The 16,337-nt window shown below is 39.0% G+C and overlaps 2 protein-coding genes across 11 annotated transcripts in view; one reads left to right on the forward strand and one right to left on the reverse strand.

Moving 5' to 3' along the window:
- Positions 1 to 14,645, reverse strand: part of FAM169B (Protein) — a 209,829-nt gene extending 195,184 nt beyond the window's left edge. For 2 of the 10 annotated variants that reach the window (XR_014885823.1, XR_014885824.1), the window contains exons 1-4: positions 14,078 to 14,645; positions 12,472 to 12,649; positions 11,206 to 11,270; positions 9,897 to 9,972 (exon numbers count right to left, since the gene is read on the reverse strand). Coding sequence is in view for 7 of the 10 variants with exons in the window: in XM_085233865.1 (XP_085089991.1) it covers positions 8,099 to 8,100; positions 9,897 to 9,970; positions 11,205 to 11,234 (106 nt within the window). In the remaining 3 variants the exon portion in view is untranslated. Of the gene's footprint in view, positions 1 to 199; positions 338 to 579; positions 827 to 8,098; positions 8,101 to 9,896; positions 9,973 to 11,204; positions 11,273 to 12,471; positions 12,650 to 14,077 lie in introns of those variants that run through there. The other 8 variants (XM_085233865.1, XM_085233860.1, XM_085233862.1 and 5 more) reach the window with 8 other exon arrangements.
- Positions 296 to 16,317, forward strand: PGPEP1L (pyroglutamyl-peptidase I like). Its single transcript, XM_085233866.1, has 6 exons — positions 296 to 436; positions 3,852 to 4,006; positions 6,423 to 6,475; positions 12,840 to 12,956; positions 13,465 to 13,694; positions 14,641 to 16,317. The coding sequence occupies exons 2-6, from the start codon at positions 3,919 to 3,921 to the stop codon at positions 14,807 to 14,809; spliced, it is 657 nt and encodes a 218-aa protein (XP_085089992.1). The 5' UTR covers positions 296 to 436; positions 3,852 to 3,918; the 3' UTR covers positions 14,810 to 16,317.
- The last annotated feature ends 20 nt before the right edge of the window (positions 16,318 to 16,337 follow it).

Here is a 16,337-nt window from a genome sequence, read left to right on the forward strand (position 1 = left end):
GTGTCCCCGACGCCGTGTTCTGCTTCCCCCCGAGGAAGCACTTGACCGCAGCCCGCAATTTGGCCTTAAAGACGTATACGTGTGTTTAGACGGTGTTCTCCCTGCTCTTTATTACTTCTCACACATCGAGCCGTTGGGCCACGAGCTCCGCACGGCTGGACGGGGAGCCCAAGCGGTGCCGCCTGGGGCCCCTCCTCACCTCAGCGATCCTCAGGAAGCACGGCCGCGAAGGCCGGGGCTCGTCCTGCCATGACCTCAGGCGACGGAACAAAGCTTTCCTGGAAAGGCCCACGACTTCGGCCGCGTTTTGGCCGCTTCTTCACAGCGCCGCGGCGGGTGCTGAGGGCAGCGCGGGAGCCCGCCGTTCCGCAGCGGCGCGAGGCTGCGGGCGGGACGGGGCACCGCGGGACGGGAGCTGCCTGCCGGCACCGCGCGGGTGAGCGACTTGCAAAGAGCACGAGGGAGGAGAACCAGCGGCGCGAGGGGACGGGCGGGATGGGGGCCGTTGAAGGAAGGAGGGGAAGCCGCGAAGCGCGCGCGGCTCCAGCTGGCGGGCGGGCGTGCTCCCTCTCCTCTTACCAGCGGCTGCTCGGCCTCCTCCCTCGACCTCCATCACTTCCTCTGAGGCGGGCTCCCAGCACGCGGCCCACCCTCGCCCCGGCCGGGGGTGGCGGTGCGGCCCCGTCCCTCAGTGCGGGCGGGAATGGGAGGCGGGGCGGGGGGCGGCCGGGGAAACAAAGGGACAGAGAGGGGGGATGGCCTGAGGAGGAGCAGGCGGGGAGAGGCTCCGGCTGCAGCCCCAGGGCTGAGCGAGCAGCTCCTGAGCTCCCCTCGGCGAGCAGCGAAGCTCGCTTCTTCCCTTAACAGCAACAGAACAAATCAGCGTACCTCTGCACTTATTGGGAATATCGCTGTTTTAGTCCATTTGAGACGTTTCAAAGTTCTTCAGGCGGCTCACGCTGCTGTTGCACGCTCTACTCCTGCCAGAGCTGTAAGAGAAAACTCCACATGGTTGATCTTCCCTTCAAACGTTTTTAAAAACGTACCAAAGCAGATCTGTATTTCCTTTCCTCAATAAGACAAAGCGGTATTGCCCCCCTCTGCAGGACAAGAGCAATCTCAGCGCTGACGCTCTCGGTCACACAACCACTGTACAGCACATCAGTGCTTTTCAGTGCATTCTTGTGACCGCTCGGAGCCTTGCACCTTCCAGCATTCCCTCAGTACCACACGTTACTCTCAGCCCAAAGGTTTCACCATCATACTGAAAATGTCCTGGCCAGCTAAGACTTGTCAGCTGGGTTTTGTTTATAACCAGGAGTGGTAAACATATTACCATTAAGCCCAGGAATCTGTTGGTCCTACTTAAGTATTTTAAGTAATTACTTAAATTGTGTGATCCTGCATGTGTTTGGTGGATGATGCCTGAACAAAAGAGACCAACTGATGGAAAGTTACACGCTGCCCTGCTGAGGTCCTTTCTCCCCGCGTTAAAGTATTGTAGACAATTTAAAAAAAAAAAAAAAAAAGTTTATGCACAGGAGATAAATTTTGCTAATATTACAAGAACAGCACAACCGAAATGACAGCAGCCACCCAACAGGTTGGCTATATTAAAATTATATACAATTTCAGTGTTTCCATTGGTGCTAAGCTCTAGGCATGCACCGATAGTATAAATTGCAGAAGAACTTCCATAAACAAGGCAACACTGTCAGGAAAAAAAAAAAAAAAAAAAAAAAAAAAAAGTAAGTGAAATTGCTATAATGTTTTTCCATTTCCCATTTCTACTGAGTTTGTTTCTTCTTCGTGGGCACTGACCCATAGAGAACAACAAGCTTTAGACCAAAATGTTTGTCTCCTCTGTTTTTGTGACACTGTATTCCATCTAAGAGTGATAACCAGCATTTTCATAGTTGAGTTGCTTCCACTTCTTCTTTACTTCAAGATGAACACTGTGTCAATCATATCTGTATACAGTTGGAAAAGAAAAAAAACAACCAATATTGAGCTGAGTCAGCTGTATCTGTGATCTGCTCTAAAATATCCAGGGCTTGTTTTCGTAATTGTAGATGAGGAAACAAACATGCACACACCTCAAATACCCATATGCTACAAACACATAAATATATGCAAGTGCTAAGATTAAAGCTGCAATCATACTTTCTCAGAAGTTTCAGGAGTAGCTTTGACTTCAGTTGTTTCAGAGAATATAAATCTAGCAGACATAGCTATACTGTGCAAGAACAGATAATCATCTAGTATTTCATAGCACTGTCCTTCATATTGATCTGCAAAGCTGCTATAGTGTCTTAAACAAAAACGTTCATCATTTCTTATTCAGGAAGCTGATTTAAACAACAGTAAGCCTTAAATTTTGCTTTCTTCCTTGCATGTACATTGCTCATTAGGCCTTTCCAAAGAAGGCAGGCTTCACTTTTTGGTTGGTTGGTTTTTGTTTTGCTATTATTTTTTTTTCTAATTAACATCTTTTCTTTTTAAGCACAAATCTGAAATAACCATGAACTGACCCATATGTCATCATGCTGTTTGGTATGACAGGTTAAGTTTTACAAAGTAGGTGTTACACTGAAAAAATAATTGGTAAGATTCTTGATTGACCTAGGAAAAAGAAAGACAGTCGAATTGTAAATGCAATTCACTGATGGCAGTGGTAAATTTTACCTTATTTAAAGCTGCAGTTTCCCATTTGCTTTATTAGCTGCTCCTTCAGCCTCAGTGGCTAATAAAAGTCAGTTCTGCAAGCTTTATTAGCCAGGGAGAGACATGGGTGACAGAATCAGTGTCGTTTTATCAAAAAGAATCCACAAATTACTCTCTCTCAGTTTAGGAGGATTCAAAGGACAGAAACGGCTCGTAACTCCAAACACTGCTCGGCCACCAGCCAATCCAGGAGAGTTCTTCAGGGATTTTTTCTCTTACGATCTCATAATTACCATCTCTCTTGAGAATATACAGCAACTTTCTATTCTTAGTTTATTTCTCCTCTCTCTCACACACACATGCACATACTTCCTACTCAAAACAAGACTCAGCAAAACCCTCTGCCCACATAGTTCTAATTCCCAGGAGGACTTTCATATGCTTTTGTTTTGGGCAGTGACAATGTGCATATGTTTTGATTTCAGGCCCCCTATTGGTTCTTGCACTTCAGTTTAATGAAGACAGACCAGCTTTAAACTCACTGCCTCAAGATTTCCTTTGACATTTTAATTTGGACTGAAGTTTTGCAATGTGTTGTCCATTCAATCGTACCAAGTAAATATTTTGCTTTAGCAAATACATATTTTCCTGTTAATGTTTATTTTTAAAGTGTAAGGAGCTTGGGGAGTTTAATAAATAATGTACAATAAAGCTGAAGATGAGTAAATTAGGTAAGTGCTGTGAGGAAGAACAGGAAAGTTACCTCTACGTATTTATAGATAATATGAAACTAACCCTAACACTGAATAGAGTGGAAATGGACAGGTACGTGTTTTTAGCTCAGTAGCTCTTCACGATTAAAGAGAGTTACAACAGTGATAAGAATACAATATCCACAGACATACACTAAAAGTGACCCAACTAGTTTTGCTTGCCTGTATATAAACAGTTTTCTGATGCAAAATATTGCTGGATATTTTATTGCTGGACATTTTGCAAAAGGTTTCTTGAAGCATTTTCTGTTCTTCCCAAAATGCTGTTATTGCATGCCCCATTTGAGGTAGCCTTCTGCCTTTAATATGGAGGTGTAACAATTTGTTTTGAAAGTTCCGGGGGACAGAAATCATTCCTCTAGTGTGAATCCCAACCCATCTGAGCTTTATGAAAACATTTTCTTCATCCAATAGAAATCTGCATGCTTCAGAATGGTTTGAACCGAAAAATAGATGCCCCAGATGAGGAAGTTTGCCACAGATGCACGAACTACTGTTTGAAACTGCAAGTCGACAAGATTTCACCTTTTGGAGCATGGATTCAAATTCCAACATTGTGGTTGTAACTGGTAAGATTTTTATTTTTTATTTTCTTCTCCTTTTAGCTAGAGATGGTATGAATACATGCTTGATCTCTGTCATAAACAGTTCCCTGGAGGGAAAAGCAGTAGCAAACGGTCATACTTACAATTCCAAATGGAAAATAACTTACTGCTGTGCCTTCTTAAGATACATGTCAGCGGAAACAAACTGCAGCATGCCCTCTTTACTGCCATCCAGTTTGGTTTGTTGTTCATTCTCTCCATGTTTTAATCTTTGTTGACATTCTCTCTTATCCAAACCACGTAGCTCAAGGCAGTGCAGGCTAGTATTAGATAAAGCTTACCCAAAAGGAGCTCTGAAGCAGCAAAACCAGGTTGCATCACAATGTCACGTAGTCAGTGTCCAGAATTAGAACCACACATGGCAAGTTTCAGGGTCTCAGTGTCACGGCAAGGTAAGAGAAATTTAAACAGTAGATGCTGCCTCATCACTGCTGAACTAGACCATTAACTTTAAATAAATCAAAAGAACATGTGTAAATGTGCAGCATAAGGGACAGAATTTGTTCTTTTTCTTGCTGGCTGATTTACAGTGGCAGAGCCACCAGCTAGAGACTACTAGATTTAAAAGGTTAAAGTTCCTAAGGAACACTGCTACTCGCTATCCCTCTCATGGCCACTGGCTCATCTAAAGGCAATCATTACACATATCTTGACATGTGAGTTGCAGGATAATTTTCCACTGTAGGTCAACTGAGGACACAGGAATGAGGTTGAAGCTACATCAAAGAGATTTGCATCTTGCTGTTTTCAATTAAACGCTTTTTTTTTTTTTTTTTTTTTTAATAGCTCCAAGATGAGCAGAACTAGTTTGGCTTGCTCCAAAAACCTGCAGTTGAAATGAATGGGAGTGCAGGAGAGACCAGGAGGTATTTGCTAACCTCTTAAAAGGCTGACAACCTGGTTCTCCCTATGGTATTTATAGCACATACCCTTGATGGGCACACTTCTTAGCACCTTGTTAGGTTTTTTCTCCCCTTACATCACCATTTAGGTACAGAAATATACTTGTTCAAATGCTTTTAATCTAGTGTGTCCCATTAGAGACACAGGTGCATCTTCAAGCTATTACAGAGATTATCACAGCATGCCTCTGTCACATTCTCACCTGCTCATAATATAAACCTGCTGGCAGTGAGCCCAGTTTATTATATAGTGCCTAATAATATTCAACCCGTTAGCTCTTGAAGTTTTTGCAGGAATTTCAGTACTGTAAAACTCTCCTACATTTATTTTGTTACATAGAACAATTTATCCCAAGCAGTGGATTCTTACAGCCACAGCTGAAATGCATGAATTTAACTCCAAATTATTTAATAGCTTTATTATAACTGCACGCATGCAGGTACTCCAACATGCACAACAACTACAGCTTCAAAATGGGGCAAGTGTCTCCCCTAGTTTCACTCTGTAAGTCTAGTCAGAGAGATTTTTTTTCTTCACTATCAATGTGAAATGTGTGCTACTTCCCCTATCCCAAGGAAATCATTGCAACAATACAACTATCACCCGGCTTTTCATCATATTAAAGAGAAAAGATTGAGCAGTTATTAAATAAGTATCAACAAATTAAGAAATGCTTAAAATATTTAATTATTAATTATTAAAGCTGTTATAAACTTTAGTAATTTAAGTTCAACTATTCCCATATACAAGTAACTTTCAATTTGCAAAAAAGTAACCATACACTGTTGGTATTTATTTGTCCATTTGTGGATTTTTAAATATTTAAAGTGTAAAGCATTAAAACCATTTCACAGACCAGTTTTCTGCTGCCCAGTGTCTAACACTTTCCAACACACTGGACTGAGAGCAGTAATTGAGATTAGTAAAGGCAGTGGGAGCTTTCCATCAAACTTTTAAATGACAAAACACCCATCCAAATCAAAACAATTTTTGTCTTTTTGTTAAATAAAAAAGTATCTCACAAAAGAAATCGTAAAACTAAATGAAATCAAATTTTACTCTTTCAGACTTGTACTTTCATCTTCCTGAGCTCTCGACAGTAAGAAAGGTACAATGACAGTGACCTGGGATTGTTGACACCAGTCAATTTAATTTAATAGTAGTATTTCTGTGGCTAATAGTATTCTCCCAAAATCATCACTTACATGAACGGGCCTCTTTTGGCTCCAAAACATTTAGCAGCTTCAGTTAAGTTTATCTCATAAGAATTGTAGGATTAGCTACTATGTCAGCACATCTGAAAAAGTGCTGACCCTTCCCTTAAATGTTATAGAGGCTAAATAATATATTAAATTTAAAAAAAATCAACCTCTGTAACAAAAAATATTACAGTACAAACATGTGATTACATACTGTTGTCAGCTAATATAAACTTGCAGAGCAAGGATAAGTTAAAAGCACATTCTTTCCTTTTCAGGTTTTGGTCCCTTTAGACAATACCTGGTTAATTCTAGCTGGGAAGCAGTGAAGGTAAGCATGAAAAAAAAAGAGAGGGAGGTGTTTTATTTTGTGGAGATCCAAATACAATCTGTTTCTGGGCTTACCATTCCTTCCAAGACAGTTATTTTTCTTACTAAACAGAAATGCACATTTTGGAACAGACACAGAGGGAAGAAAATAATGAAGAAGTGAACATGATTTGCAAGATTTTTTTAAAAACACTTTTTTAAAAAGTCAAATGGACATTTTTTCCTTGTCTGTAGTTAGTGCATGTGCCATAAGTTCTCTCTGCCTTCTGTAAACACACTGTGATTCATTTTATCGTGTCTATGTGAGGTGATTTCCTTCGTATACAAATGTAGCCTATGAAGCTATTACTGCCTACTTCAGGAACACAAAATGAAGGCAGGTCTATTCTAAGTATGTTTTCACATCTTAGCTTTGCTTTCCACTTTCAAAAGACAGCGAAGTCTACAGTTAACATGAAAACAAGACCATTCAGATTTCTCCCCACTCCAGACACCTTGATTCTATCAGTAGCTGCAGTGTGTCTAAGATGGAGTCTTGAATATTCCTGATTATTTCCTAAATATGTGCACTAGAATAAATTTAGCTGGGTGGTGGTTATATAAAAACATTGTTTGGATACCTGGCTTTCAGCATAAACTTTTCAGTTAGAGTTATTTTCAAATAATAATGTGTGAGTCTACATTTAGTAGCCAATATCAAAAGTTTCCACAAATAATTTTCCAGAACACAATTATTCTTTTTTTAAAATTGTGTATATCTTAAGAGCTATGTATAACTTCTACATTTAAATATGTCTTACAAAACAAATACCCTACCCTAGTAGATAAGACATTGTATGCTACAATGTGATAATTTACTAGTTTGATACTCTAATACTGTAGCTCAATCTAAAGTGTGAAAGGTCATAATATACATACTTAATCAGTAGGAACAACTACAGAGATTTGCTGAGTCTATGTAAAAAATTACACGTAAGCTCTAAGCTTTGACCCTACATCTCCTAGCACAGACAATGGCCATTCCATGGGTTCCATTACTTTCATAAAGTGTTTATGAGCAGAGTTATTGTGAAAGAGTCTTTCACACAAGTTTTTATCAATCTTAAGTAGAAAGAAGGTTAGGAATAAAATCTGAAACTAGCTGGAGAACAATCAAGGTAGTAAAAACTAATTGGAAGTTGGTGCAGCATATGCAAGACAACAGATAATATTGGTAAAATGGAAAGTTAGACACATAAGACAAACTGAGGAGATTATGGTCTATTAGAGGAAGTGAAATAAGCCCATAATAATTAACTTTAATTGATCTGGACATTGGAATAAAAGACAGCTATAAGATAATGCTTGTAGTGATAGAAAGACTATGACCCTACAGGACTATAACTGTATTACAATTTTAGGTGGCAGCTAGTGAGGATCTGTCTTAAAAATGAAGTGCAGACAAGTCAAGAGATGATAAATAAACAAGGAACTAGTAAATATTTCCAAAGACCAAGGCTTCTAGCTTTGCTGGATGAGGAATGCCAAGTGCAAGCTGCTGTTTGGAAAAATAAATCTATTATCTACCCTAAGTCAGGAGGGATGTTATCCTTGCAGGCTAACAAGAAAAAAAAAAAACACAAACCACTTGTGTTCTACCTTTCCACTTTCCAGTCATCACAGAATACCCATAAATTATCTCAGCGCCAACTTGAGGTGATCTAAACCACAAAATTTGTCAGTTGACAATATTCTTGCTCATTATTTCCTGATTCCTATTGGCTCTAATTTTGGATGCAGTATCACCCACCTCTCAGTGTTATTGATGTTATTTATCTGCAAGCAAAACAGCCCAACACCAAAATACACTGATGAGTCTTCTGTAAGAATGCCATGCACTTGCTATGCCAGGAAGTTATATAACATGGACTGCAGCAGTCCATAATGAAACAGATGTCAGTTCTTGTGTATAGAGTACAAATGCATTTCCCTCTGTGTGAAATTAATTTTTATTCATACTGGTCATGCTGCTTTGGTTTCCTATTCCCTGGCAAAGGTGGGTAATCCAGACAATTCAGGGAAATTTGTTACAAATCTGGAAGTACTTGGAATTTCGATAGGCTTTTTGATACTGAACAGCAATCTCATGGTATTGTTCCATTAGCCTTGTTCATATGAACCCAATGGTCTTGAGGAAGCTTATGCACATATATTAAAGACAGCAAAATGTAGAATTTACACCTGAAAGTAATCCTAACTTGGCTTGGAGTTACTGCGTGGATCACTAAAGTGACATAAAGCCCTCCTGCTGAGTCTCTTTCCTGAGAATCATGCAAGAGTGCACTCAAAGTACTGAGCAGCCAGACCAGAGCTACATACCAAACATGATTCCTCAGGCTTAATTGTTGCATAGTATTACCCAGAGCTATCCTAATTACTACCTCAAACTGAACTGCACTCTGATCAAAAGCCACAGCAGTCTCAGAGATGCTGCAAAGCTGCAGCACTGACATTTATCATCTCAAGTAAGAGCACATCCCAGGAGAGTCCTCACATGCAAAACATATCAATTCCTGTAGAAGTGCATGTACTGGGAGTCTCAGGTTATAATTCTCAAAGCATAGCCTTCCCTCTGTGCTTTTTGGAATGGGACCTTGCCAAAGAGCAATGCCTTCACTTCTGTGTGCAGCACTGACTCTTATGTGCATTTGCTTCCTTAAGATCACTGTTGCCAGCTTCACTGTAAGATGCTCTTTCACTCTTCGGCTTGCTGATAGGATCAGCAATTTTCCTAAAGCTTATTTCTTGCTGCAAGAAGGATCAAAGATCAATCCAGTGCACACACATCTCATTCCAAGAGGAATATCCCTTTTGGTCCCTTACTGGTCACTCAAAAAATTAGCATGATGCTGTTTCTCCTGCAAACTAACTATGTAGTCCCTCATAGTTAGCAGAAAAGCTGATTTCTCTGACATCCTCAGGAATCAGATGATAAACATTAAGACTTTACAGATTACTGTTAGTTTAGAAAGAGCATTTGTTCTGAGTTCTTAGATTTCTTATTGATACTATGCAGCAGTGCACTGTCTTGCATTTCTTCTTTTATAATATGAAATTAAAATACTCAGGGCATGCAAGCATGGGTTTGCATGAACCCACGTTCTAATCGCAGTACAAGACAACTAAGACACAAAGCACCCATCAGCATCACTGCTATGGATCTGTCATTCCTCAGCAAGTGCCCCTTGAGTGTTTAGGGAAAGGGATAATCAAAAGAGTCAGAAAGTACCAGCAAGCCTGTCAATTCAGAGTTATTGAGAAAAACTTCAGGGCTTTTGCAGATATTTCACATGGCCCAACATAGTTGCCTAGCACTAGAAGACAGTTTCTCTTTCGGAAACCTATCTCACTAAGTTTTTCATGGTTCTCACAACTGCACTCACCTGAAATACCCTCCTGATACATGCATGAAAGCTCCACCAGCACCTCTGAACTCTTGAAATGCAGAACATTCTCTCTAGAGAAAAACAACACTAAGAGTTAACACCACATTTGCAGACAGATCACACAGAGTTATTATGATGTGTTCTTCAGAACCACATGGGACCCTCAGAATCTCAGATCTCCTGAATCATTTATTCTATATTACAGACCAATGGTTCCACCTAACACCCCTTGATCCAACTCCATTTCTGTATTTCCTCCAGAAACCTACGTCTGGCACTTGGCAGCTAAATAACCTATCAGAGCAACCTACCATCAAGGTCGAATTCCCCAGTTAACAGGGCACAAGTGTAAGTTGAGCGACAGCATTCATAGCAATTAAACTGTTAGTGCAAAGAACAGGTCACGTTTCCAATTGCTTCTGGGAACTACGTTTGATATCAGGAGACAAGGATCAGACCTCTGGTCGCAGTTTTTCTGCTGCTGACCATGTGGTCTTTGGAAATTTGTTGTTTAATCTCTCTGTCTCTCTCCCTCTCTGCTTTAGTTTCATCATCTGTGAAACTAAGACGTTGATATTTAGTTCTTTCATTTGTGTTCTGGAATTTTCTTACATCTTTAAAGAGATATCTACAAGATTAAAAGAAAAAAAAAAAAAAAGACTTGTTTTTGTTACTGCATCAACCTCTTTCTGAATGAGGTTCACAAAATTAACACATGCAACCTAATTCCACATCCCCTAACTTCCTGGCAACCCAAAACTGTGAAAACTCAAAGAAGATCTGTGAAATGTTCTGGAGTTTTCTAAAAGTTTAGGTTGTTTGTCACACTCAGTGTAACACACAACCATTGCTTCTGACCTCAACTGCTCTGTGCAGATGATTTCTCTTTGGAGAGGGCTATGTATGGGCATGAGCCAGAACTCCAGTGAACTGTGGTTATGATCACAACTCACCAACTCCAGGTTGTCAACTGATAATACTGGATTCTATTTTCCTTTTAGAAAGACTTTCCAACAACAACAATTTTGTTTTCTTTTGAACGATTTTTCCCACAAAACAAACAAACAAACAAAACAACAACAACAACAACAACAAACAACCAAAAGACCAGAAAAAAAAAAACAACCAAAGTTCTCCAAAGCTTTTATACTCTCTTAATGTTTCTTTTGCTGTTTCAACTAAAGCAGACAGGCTGTTTACTGAATTAATTCACCAATGCAACATTCAGCATTCCTTCTCATCTTCAGATTTTCACATTAAATGTAAAAATAATTTATTTTGGTTTTGGCTGAGACAAGGAACAACCTTTTTTTTTTTGTTCTGTTTGCTCAACATCTGGCGTAACGGAGTGCAAGTCCATGGTTAGGATTCCTAAACAACAAAATAATGCACATTATTGACAACGTGCTGTAATTTCTTAGGACAGAACCAACTATCATCCTTTGACACAAATTCCCAACCCTGGGCTACTGGCCATCTTCTGATTTTGTCCTGCACAAAAAGTATTTCTGCATTTCTCTATGACAGAGAGCAACAGAAGAACCTCAATCCAGACAGCACAAGAAAAGAATAGCTTGCAATAGCTTATAACAACTTTGCGTCTTCTGATTCTAAACTAAAGTTGTGGATAGCCAAGTACTGTAAGTCCTATAGTTAAAAAGGAAGAATCTCATTAAATGCTAAAATTAAAAATGTTTGAGAAAATAAAATGCTAATTGTGAACCAGCTGGGGTTTTCTTTTTTGGACGCTAAGACACAGTACAGCATTCTTAAGCAAGATGATGCAATGGCCTCTTAAAGACTGTCAGCGCCCAGAGGAAAAAAAGGCTGGCAGTGTTCTCTAAATGTGTTTACTTCCCTGCAGGCATTGTTTCCTTGCTTGTGTCAAATAGTTTATTGAGCACAGCTAATCAATGTTTCCGCTGACAAGAAAATTGGAACAGTTTATATAGGAAGCCAGTGTTGAAGGGCAAATTTCCCAGTAAATTCAGCCCCATGCACGCAAATATCCTTAGTAAGAAAGGAAAGCTTAAGGAAACAATGACATTGAAAAAGTTACAAGTTTCTCGGTCTATCAAATACTGTTGCTGGTGACTTCTTGTCCATGCCCTCCATAGAAACTCAGAAGAAAATTTGTACACTTTTTTGTAGTGGTCTACTACGATGTAACAGGGATTTTCAACCACCATTTTGCTTTACTGAGACAAAGCTTTCTGTCTCAGTTGCATTCTTTCTGCATCCTGCCACGGCAATATTTATGTTCTTCGTAAAGGCTTATGGCTTCTTCATTAGTCCTGTTCCACTGACAAAATAATTTCAAGGCATCACCACATGACGTTCATCCTTGACTCTTATCAAGACCATCTTCCAAACATCTAGCCAACCTGCTGTTTTAAGGATGCTTTTTTTTTTTTTTTTTTTTTTTTTTTTTTTTTTTTTGTTAATCTCTATCCTGGGCATAATTTTTGTTTCCTTTGTGAAAAGGCCCTATGCAGAACTTCAACTAAATAACAAAGAAGTAACATTCCAACAAATAACATTTCCTTCTTTCATCGCGGAAACATATTCTTACCTATATCAAAGCCTACTAGATGTGGATCTTTTCTGAGAAATTCTGTTTTTCATGGTTCCCCATGGGCCAGTAGATACCAGGATTGCATAAACCTGGAGGCTGAGTACCCCTTTGGAAAATATAACCACGGCTCAACATGGACGTGACATTAAGAAATTCTTTTGTACAGTTGGCTTTCCTTTAATAAAAATGGAGAGCTGTCATGAGAACTGGGTCTCGTTGTAGACCAAGGAACAATAGGGCTAAGCAGTGATACATTGCTTTTCCATATCTTCTCAGCTGAATCAGCCTGATTTCTAAATCACACTGAAAAATCCACTGCTCTTACACATCCATCATAGTTGTTGGGTTGTTTTTTGTACCTATAGGAGCTGTCTAAGAGAGGCCTTGGAAAAAACATAGATCTTCGTATCATGCAGCTACCAGTGGTTTACCAAAAAGCAAAGGAACAAATCTTCAGGATATGGACAACTCTTCATCCAATAGTAAGTAGTTATAACGTTGGGTAATTTTCCCCTTCATTTCTAAATAATATTTTCAGTAGATGTTTAAAAAGATCTCCAAAAGATTATTGCACAATGTGTATCAGGCAGCTCTGGATATTGACTGTTAAAATGGTGATGAAAGTTCCAAACAACTTTGGAGTACAAATTAATTAGCATGCCACTTTAATCCTGTGCCATGTAAACAGCATAACTGCATGCAGAACAAAGAAAAATACATCTACCTACATAAATTGTAGGAAAAAAATGGAGCAAAAAAATTCAGCTTTGAAGTCTGGAGTTGACTAGACACAACAACAACAACAACAAAAAACCACAATTTTGTTCTAATTTATAATCTCTTATCAAAGTTATCTTGAAGCATGAGCTACAAGACTTCCCACCTTGAAAACAGTATTTCACATAATGCTTGGCACTACTGCATTACATGTTTTCAAAAAACAGGTCTCATTTTTAATTTCCTGTTATTCATTCTGGTGGGAAAAAACAGCTTGCTGTTCACGTTGGGCTGGCTTCATCTGCCAAAGCAATCATCATCCTTGAGCAGTGTGGGAAGAACAAAGGCTATGAAGAGATGGATGCTTGTGGTTTTCACCCAGAAGGTGGCTGTTGCATGCTAGATGGTCCGGAAAAGATTGAATCTACAATTAACATGAAGACTATCTGGAAAAATATTTCAGTGGAAGGAATTGATATTATCTTTTCCAGAGATGCGGGAAGGTAAATATTGCATATCGAGGCCTCAAAGTAAAAGCAGAAGTAATTCAATCAGTTCATTTAACCTTGAAGAGTCTCTGCAATGACTTCTCCTCTAACCAAAATCACTTTGAAGTAAAGACTTCCAAGTGTCACAAGATGAGGATAAATTTAAATTTTTATGCAGAGAAGCCTTCATGGAAAACAACAGTCAGTAAATAGTTTTCCATGGATTGCAAAAGAAACAAGTTTCAACGTAGCACAGTGCGATGAGCAACCCCAGTAAACCTGTGCTTTTAGAGTCTAAAAGCAAAACTGACTAGTAGGAGATTTTAATCTATTTTTCCCAACTGGGAGAGATATAAAATGTAAATACACACACTGAAGAACAGAGCAATTATAGATACCTTAGAACAGCATCTGTGATCTCACTGTATGACTCAAATTTTCTTCAGTTAAAAGGAAAACAAAACAAAGTATAAGTTGTTTTTTTGTATATAGCTGATCTCGTCCTGTGCTTTTAGGATATGGATCTGCAAACTAAAAGGTTAAGGTGATAAACAACAACAACAAAAAAAAGAGGTTAGTGGTGAGCCTGTATGACCTACACAAACAAACTTTACTGATGTGCTGTAATGGTGTGGTAGTAGTTCTGGGGGGCTGCATTATCTTTCTCATCTGACTTAGCTTACAGAAGCCTAGAAAAGAATGCATGTGTTATGATTTATTTATTTTTATTATCGTTTTTTTAAGTTACTTCTGAGTGTCTGAGAAAGTAACAATCAGATATGGAATTTCTGTTTCTCGGACCAGTTTTATTTCAGCATTTCCTTTACTCAGTAAGCAAATACATTTTTAATATTTTTGTGAATCAGATTTGGTTTGGCTACTTAACGAATATTTAAATTTAATCAAAGTTTACTGTTCCTTAATTCAGGTTTCTGTTTATGTTTTGTTCATTATATTTCAGGTACATCTGTGATTACACCTATTACACTTCCCTGTATTACGGCAGTGGAAGAGCAGCTTTCATCCATGTGCCTCCATTATCAAAGTCGGTAACAGCAGACTCTCTAGGAAAAGCATTACAGACAATTATCTTAGAAATGTTAAAACAGGGTGGGGAACAGAGAGAGTAAGATGGAACAAAAGAAAAAAGGAGCTTTCTTAAAATGGAATTTCTTATCTCTTAGAAGTAGCAAATCTAATGATTATTTAAAGCCCTTAAAGATTTTATTCCAAGTTATTTTCAGGGAAATCTTACAAAAACCAAACAACTGTTTCCATCCCTGCTATAAAAATCTTGAGGGGGGAAAAAAAAAAACAACAAAAAAAGTGACAGTTTGTAACACTAAGATTGCTTCAGATTTAAGAAAGTGCAAAAAAACTTAAAAATGGACTTAAAAATGTACATTTTCCTAAAATCTTTCAAAAGCAGGTTTTTTAAAAATCTAATTAAAACAAAACAAAGCAAATGTCAAAAGATGTTACTATAGATTTGTTGAATCAAGATCCGTTCTTACATCCATAAGGACATTCAGCACCGATACCACAAAGTTCCCCAAGTCCAAGTGCAGTGACACAGGTTCATCTAATGCAAGGTGCTCATATATAAACTTTAAATAAGAGGGAAAAATAAAACACAGGTAGAGATCCTGTTATTTGAAGGTTTTTTCAGTTTCTGTATCTCTTTGAGACCTGCTGTACGTGCTGGCTTTCACATACAAAATAGACTATGGATCTGGGGTGATTAATACAAAAAAAGCTGGAACCTGGCAGACACTGTAATGCTGTTCAAGTTCCAACTGCCTGAAAACACCATTTCCCCAAATCCTCAGCATATGTCCCAGAGGAAAACACTGCTGTCCTTCCACAAAGCATAGCACAAAGACAACAGTCTTTCAGTACAATGGGTCATGCTATTCAGGGATTTATACATCAAAATCAACAAGCTAACTTGTCCCAAGAAAGGCGAGCAGTGAAGCACTGTGCAGTGGAATGTCATGGCACATTATCTTTCTTACAAAACAGGAACCAAATGAGATCCCATGTTATAAAGCTTGGGATCAGACAGTGACAGATCACTTCTGAGCTTCTCCCCTGCCAAGCCAGGCTCCTCAATGTCTCAGACATGGCTATATACAGAAGCACTGCTCTATTAAGGCTGGGCAAGACAGAGGTTTACAGTGTGTCCTCTTTAGCACAGAGGGAATGCCAATGCACACAGTTTTGCTTGTACCATGACAGACAATTATGACATAAAACCAGCAAGTATTTTTCAAAAACAATCACCAGAACAGCAGCATCTTCATGTGGACACCTGGGATTTTTCTAAGGGAAAAGAAAGCTCATTCCTCTAGTATTGTCTCTGTATAAAGGACAAGAGACAAGGATAACCTAATGGCACAGACACCTGAACAAGCTCTGGGCCACCACTGTGCCTTAGTCAAGACTTTTATGACAAGACTCAGAGAAATTGTAAATGCCAAGATAATGCTAGTTTTCTTGTCGCTGTTTTTCTAACAACATTTGCAGAAAACTGATAACTTTGTGCTGGGTGGTTGAATGTCTCATGTATGCATTGCTGTAACAGCAAATGAAAGGATTTCCTTCAAATAAATAAAGAAAAATGCTTTCCTTATTCAAATGAATCAAGTCCCGCTGACA

The sequence above is a fragment of the Meleagris gallopavo genome, chromosome 12, assembly GCF_905368555.1.
Source record: "Meleagris gallopavo chromosome 12, MGAL_WU_HG_1.1, whole genome shotgun sequence".
Taxonomy (NCBI): domain Eukaryota; kingdom Metazoa; phylum Chordata; class Aves; order Galliformes; family Phasianidae; genus Meleagris; species Meleagris gallopavo.